This window comes from Ptychodera flava, chromosome 22, assembly GCF_041260155.1.
Source record: "Ptychodera flava strain L36383 chromosome 22, AS_Pfla_20210202, whole genome shotgun sequence".
In the NCBI taxonomy this organism is placed as follows: domain Eukaryota; kingdom Metazoa; phylum Hemichordata; class Enteropneusta; family Ptychoderidae; genus Ptychodera; species Ptychodera flava.
The window spans coordinates 27,105,963-27,112,986 of record NC_091949.1 but is presented as its reverse complement, the minus strand read 5'-3'; the positions used below and the strand labels follow the sequence as shown (position 1 = coordinate 27,112,986).

The 7,024-nt window shown below is 36.6% G+C and overlaps 1 protein-coding gene across 1 annotated transcript; it reads left to right on the top strand.

Annotated features, from left to right (window-relative positions):
* Positions 1-529: 529 nt before the first annotated feature.
* On the top strand, positions 530-5,844 carry LOC139123090 (nucleoside diphosphate kinase homolog 5-like). Its single transcript, XM_070689079.1, has 5 exons — positions 530-813; positions 2,378-2,583; positions 4,060-4,160; positions 4,825-4,943; positions 5,128-5,844. Exons 1-5 carry the CDS (start codon positions 667-669, stop codon positions 5,209-5,211), a joined length of 657 nt encoding a protein of 218 aa, XP_070545180.1. The 5' UTR covers positions 530-666; the 3' UTR covers positions 5,212-5,844.
* The last annotated feature ends 1,180 nt before the right edge of the window (positions 5,845-7,024 follow it).

Sequence of the window (7,024 nt, the reverse complement as noted above, 5' to 3'; positions counted from 1 at the left end):
GACATGCATGCGCACATCAATATAGTAAGTCATGTTGGCATAACTGCAAATAAACATGTAAATAAGAATACATAGCAGAGTTGCACTGAGATTAGGTCGATTAAAACGATTGAGGCACAGTGTCCTTCTTGATTTCAGCGCAAGAAATTACGAAAAAGCTCAATATAAAAGGCTGTCTTTATCTTCAAATCTCATGCATGAAATGATATTTCGAAAGCAAATATAGCCAACATCAAGAGAGAATATATATCACTAAAATGAATAAGTCAAGCAAACAAATACGAGCAAGGCATTTTATTTGCTTGGATTGCCGTTCGTGCAGATATCAACAGCGACGGAAAGTTTCACATCTGGGGAAGTTTGTGTCCAGCGGCGATGGGAAGTTATGGGACGCCCTCTTGTGAGCGAATTCGAACAAACGAATTTATTATATCTACCAAAGAGGTCGCCCCTCATATTATAACTTCAAACAAACGAAACCATCATTTCTACCAAAGAAGGCGCCCTCTCATATGGAACAAACGAATTTACAATAATCAGCAAAGAGGGCGCTTACTGCGCAGTCAGCTGCGTGGTAGCATCAAAACAACGTAACATAGCAACAGTCAGTCGAAGAGCTGTGGACGGTCTTATCGAATACGCTGAAATTCTAACTTTCCAACGAAAATGCCTGAGATAGATTCCGAAACGGTGACCATGGAGCCACCGCAGATATTTGTTGAGCGTACTCTGGCGATAATCAAGCCAGATTGTGTTGATAAAGCCGATGAAATTGAAGAAATCATCCTCAGATCCGGATTCACAATTTTGCAGGTAAGCCAAGTAATAATAGTAGAGAAGTCCTGGATTTACCAGTGTACCACTGTTTTCCTCATATCTGTCTTCGCACAACTGTGTCGCTACGCGTAAATCTGAATCAAAGTTGTGTGTGCCGTAGAAGTTAGTGCAGTACTCAAATCGTTGACACCTTTCGGTCCCATAAAGAACCGAGTTTGACGAGTTATTCGCCACGTAAAAAGAATGTGTACATGCATCAAAGAAACCGAACTAGCTTGTCGACCCTGTACATGACAAATTGTAATCATAGTGGCTAGTGTTCATAACGTGACGTGGAAATCCATGCAATGAATGTGAAATGAATCAGGTTTACCGTATATAACGTAATTGTGAAGCAATGCTAAATAACCCTTTCACGCCTGATAACGTGAATTACATCTACAGTACGGTATACATGTATCATGGACATGTACAGCTGAGACAGACAAACAGTAGAAACCGTCCTGTTCCAATAACCTAAATATTACGTGCAATATGCCATTATTTTCGAATCCCACAAAATTTATCGTTCGACTGTCATTGGTATCTTTTCTTGAACAGTGCTGGTAGTAATCCCGAGGGCAAAAAAAGCAAATGTGTATACCAGTGCTTTTTTAACTTTGACCGTAAAAATTTCAGCTTTGTGAAAAAACGTTCCTTTTCTTCTCCCCCAAAGCATCAAACTTTCACCACAGCCAGTGTACAGAGTTGACAATGTGATCTAGAATGATCCAGATGTTTCTTTCAAACTAATACTACTGCACAAAATACATTGACTCATAATACGAGGCTCAGTAAACAAAATAAAAACCCAAGTTCTCTGTAGCAGACAGAAATAATGTGGGGGGGCCACTTCTTAGTACACGAGAAGAAAATAACAAAAAAATTCCATACAGAAAGGTCAGGATCTTTCAAAGAAAGAAAGAGTGACTGTGAAAATTTTTGATGGATGAACACAACAGTCAGATAATTTCTATTCATTTTTAAGTAGATGCAAGGATGACTTCGTCACGTTTCCGTTGAATTTTTTTGAAAGCTGTTTGATATGCTAACAAGCCATAGGCAAATTGTAATTTCATTACAAAAATTTTATTACTTTCCACACACTGGAGACCAATCATCCTGCTTGATTCAATTTGCGTAAGAGTCAGTTTATTGAGTTGCTGCGAGACTGTGTCAGCACATTACAATAATGGCACAAGGGTCATTGCACTTTTCGATTCACAGTTTCACGGGAGTAGATCCATTTCATTAGTTTGCAGGGAAAAAAATCAGTGTAGGGTACATTATGACTTGAAAATTCAATTTATTGTATAATGCAGAATGTAGCATAAAAACTCCACAATCCCATGTGGATGCTGTACTGTATTTCCAGATTCATTCTTGCTTCACTGATTCCATATAGTTTTATCCATTAGTTGTTCCCAGATGGATACTTACCTATTATAGTCCATGACACATACAGTTTCGTTATAAATTTTTGAAAGGAAAAATGTTGACTAGATTTTGTGTTATTTAGTTCCAATATGATCTTAACATATCTTAATATTTTTCTTTTCAGAAAAGAAGGGTACATCTTACACCAGAGCAGACCAGTGACTTTTACGCTGAGCACTACGGCAAGATGTTTTTCCCAAGTCTTGTTGCGTACATGAGCAGTGGTCCAATTGTGGCAATGGTGTTAGCCAGGGAGTGTGCGATATCATACTGGAGGGAGCTCATAGGGCCAACAAATACATTGAAAGCAAGGGAAACACACCCTGACAGGTAATTCAAAGTGTTAGTCTTTGTACTACACTAAGGCAGCTTGGAGGCAGATACTAGTATTTGAACTCAAAACATTCTACTCATCTTTTCAGGTCTAGAGCCTTTGTTCATCTAGACTCATTTCCGTCTTGTTCATTTTTGCACTGAAAATTAATATTTCTTCCATAGAGGTAACAAAGAAAATTTAGTATTTTCAGTTTCAGCTAGCAATAAATGTAGGTGATTTTCACGACAATCAAATCCACTGCAGGTTTTTAATTTTGATCTTGAAAGAAACCAGTCCTGAGCTACCTTGAGCAAAATACTGGCAAAGCTTTAAACTTTCATTTCTGAGGTACTTCTTTGAAAGGGAAAATTACTAAATGCGTGATCTGTACAACATGTCCTGTACAGATCTATGGTTGTACATAAATCTGTATAGCATGTATTGACATCAGATATGAAAACATGAATGTTTGTTGTCATTTGTTTGTGAGAAGTCTCAGTGTACATTGTCAAGATGGTGTGCTTTTTTTTTACGCCCATCAGTATTAAGCTGTTCACCCCCAAATTCTCTGTAAAAAGGTCCACAGTCACTATTAATAACAATGGGTTTGGACCAAACCATGGTGATGAATGGGTTAATTAACTTAGCTGTGTTGTGGCGCAGACAAAACTGCAGCAGGAGAAAGTGTTTGCTCATCATCATAAAATTATTTAACTAGGCCACGTGAAATAACATGAAACTCTGTGCTGTATTTTCAATGTCTTAGCCTGCAGCATCCATGCATTGTATAACATAGATGACCAACTAGTCAAAATTAATTATTCAATAATTTTAGTACTTGACGGAAATTTGTTTCTTAATATTTCATTGACCATTTCTATCATGGTGATGGACAGATTTGTGTTACAGTATTTCAAGTTATTTACTATGACATAATGATGAACATCTATTCTTTTGTAGAATTTTTGAATTTTGAGAGATAAGATTTTCATTTTACATATAATATCATCCTGTGTCCCTTGTGGGTTTTTGTCTTTAATTACAGTCCATTATAGGATCTTCAGATTAACCCTTTGAGCGCCAAAGTCAATTTATGTCACCTTTACAAAATATACCCCAGTCAATTTTTTTCATTTGATTGCCAAAATTTTGATAAAAAACTGTAGCTAATGAACTGTGATGTCCATTTGGTCCAAAATTATCAAAAAATTACAGAAAATTCATAAAAATTGGTAAAATTTTGCACTAAAATTTTGGTGGGAAAAAATTACAGCGCTCAAAGGGTTAAGACTTCATTACACTGTTGATAAAGTGTGACATTTTAAATCCAGTTCAGTATATTTGTTCCAGTCTAACTTCTCATCCTATTATTATCATAGACATGAGCATGTTTCAATACAGACCTGTACTGAACAGCAAATAATGTTAGTTGTAAATTTTGACCTACATTACAGTAACTCTATGTGTTTTCAATCTCACTATCTCCACAGTATCCGTGCACTGTACGGCACAGATGACCAGCGTAACGCAGTCCATGGTAGTGACATGTATTCCAGTGCAGAAAGAGAAATCAGGTTCCTCTTTCCAGATAGTAAGTACTTCTATGTAGTCGCAACAACCACGTTGAAGTCGTGGTTGTAATGGTAACTGAGTGACTGGCTGCAATTTCTGTAAATCAAAACAGTGTACATGTAATTACAATAAACATAGTGAGAAAAGAATTTCTGATACACCAACACAGTGATGATATGCTGTCGTAGAAGGAATCAGGGTTAGTTACAAATGAATCTTGTAAATTAAAGCTGGCCAGTCATCATGAGTACTTCACAGTTTTTGCCTGTGCATTCATTTCCAAACTCTTCTCTCTGGAAACTTAACAACTGCAGAACTTTCACAGAGTAATGACTGTCAGAAGAAATCACTGTAATATCTAGCCTTGGCATTGAGTTCAATACCAGAGTCGAGCATTGATAATTCTTAAATTGTGATCTAATATCCGTGCAGTTCACACTGATGTTAGCTAGGTTGTTGAGTGTTATACTATACCTTCTGTAACACAGTAGGCAAACCATTTAGGTGTACCAAGCATAGATGGGCAAATATTTGCAGATTTCTTGATTTGTATCCAATGCATGGACAGTTTTCACAAATACGATATCATGAACAATTTCATAAGCACCTATGCCTTGATCCACAGTGCTATGATTACATTCAAATTCTCACAATTTAAAACCCCCTTCTATTCACCAACCCAGGTATAGTAGAACCAATTCCAGCAGGACAGGCTGCTAAAGATTACCTTTCAAAAGTGGTTAATCCCACACTGCTTAAAGGCCTGACAGAACTTTGCAAACAGAAACCAGAAGATCCTGTTGTAAGTACACCTTGTGTGATATTTTTGTTCTTTTACCTTTTTCGTATACACGCAATGAAAGAAGAACATTGATACATTTTTTAGGAATTCATGGAATTTAATCCGGCCAGCATTGTGTCACCATCAGTTACACACAGGTGTGAATATAATATCTATCGTTTTGTCATCTTTTTTGTCTCCTCAGAAATGGCTTGCAGACTGGTTAATTGCAAACAACCCCAACAAACCAAGAATCAACGAACCATATTCAATTCAGGAACCAAACTAGAAGCATGTAAAACACGATACACACCGGGCAGATTTTCTTACAGACTTTATCATGACTTCCTGAGAAAAGGAATGGAAGGGTTGATAGAGAATGCTTTTCAAAGAGAATATTTGTATATTGAAAGATACGCACTGACAGTCAAAGTCAAAAATTATCCAAAACATGTACAAATGACATACTCTTCTTCAGTCTACTGAGTCAACAGTCATTACTATGAAGGACACCCTCACGTGGTGTATATATATTAAACTTTTGTTTTTTAAACAACATGGCCTTACACTGCATTTTCTTGAGAACTGTACGCAATAATCAGCTCCATGGCACAACATGTCAGCCAATTAGCCAACTTGGGTGCATTCTTGGGATTTTTTTGGATTGCATATTTTTGTATTTGAATCTATACTGTACATAAGTAATGAAACTATTACCAAATATTAGAAACTCACTACCCAGTGTCAGACATCAGACTGGTAATGTTTTAATGAAAGATTTGTCTTGAATAGTTCCTTTCAAAGTTGACCTTCTTATCCTGTCGTTTGTAAATACTTATTTGTCAAAATTCTGAATTGATTAGTTCTGAACGATGTTCGATTATACATCATTTAATGTTTAATAAACTTTCATTAAAATGTATGCAATTTTGTGTTTACTGAGCTTTTAATCTGAACGTCTGCTCAGAAACAGTGGTAGCAAGTGAAGAAAAGCCACTGTTTGTACAGGTAAATAATATTCAAAAGCTTCATAGAACCAAACAATGCGGCAAAATTGAAATTTAATGGACACCATTGGAAGTATCGGTCTTTATGGGGCCTACATACACAATACCTGACTCGCCCTACTGACTATCCAAGGCCCTAGTATAGACGTGAAATGCTGTGTCTACTCATCTAAGATATTGCCAAATCATAAAATGACAACACTTGCTGGTTCAAACCATGGCATCATATGACAAACTTGTCATGACTGGCAATGGTTTTAATCAATGAAAAGAGAAATGTTTGTGTGAAGGCAAAGACCAATATGCCGAGGTGATATGCTACAAACCGAGAGAAACCTCCCATTTCCCATTTGGGGGTTGGGAGAGAGAGCCAAAAACACGATTGGAACTAATTTGGGAAAATTGGATTTTCATATTTTTGCAAATTTCTCAAAAGTGTTAGGTACCATATAGCTGGATGTTGCAATATCGCAAATTTGTCATAAAAACAAGTGTGTGATATACAAAGAAAAGCAGATGACATAACATTTGTAGATTAAATCGACATTATCCCAAATTAGTTCCAATCGTGTTAAAATGTTTTATTACCGCTCTCACAGTGGGTTTTTACACTCTGAGTTGCAGCCTAATAATTCTATCTTCATGTTGATGATCAGTGTATCTGCCCTCAAAGTTTCATTGCGAGAAAAAAATATTTTAAGAAAAGCAAGAAGGGATATATTTAAGCCAATATTACTTGCCTGCAGACAAAACAGAGAGTTTTGGTATTGCCAATTAAAAGTTTCAGTTTTTAAGGGACCCTGTCTAGCAGAAGTATCACCATCACTAAAGCGCCTCCAATTAAGACAAAAACACTCTCGAACGGACTATCTGTAGTCTGTTGTCAGTATCTACGAAGCCATTGTTCAAAACCAATGTTTGTGTTACTTTACATATCGGTATGACGATGTAGCATGGATCTCACTTTTTGGAAAGTTCTATCAGACCATGTCAATATGCGGGTTTTCCTTGTCAAACTCGCACCATTAATAATTCATAAAAACGGTGAACCGTATCTGATGTAAAAAGAGTAGTTATCCATTAAACAGTGGACGG

What these genes read in the sequence shown, in the direction of transcription:
- LOC139123090 (XM_070689079.1), top strand. Translation starts at nt 667, where the DNA reads ATGCCTGAGATAGATTCCGAAACGGTGACCATGGAGCCACCGCAGATA. An exon ending in CCGGATTCACAATTTTGCAG is followed by an intron (nt 814 to 2,377) that starts GTAAGCCAAGTA and finishes TTTTCTTTTCAG; the next exon opens with AAAAGAAGGGTACATCTTAC. An exon ending in AGAAACCAGAAGATCCTGTT is followed by an intron (nt 4,944 to 5,127) that starts GTAAGTACACCT and finishes TTGTCTCCTCAG; the next exon opens with AAATGGCTTGCAGACTGGTT.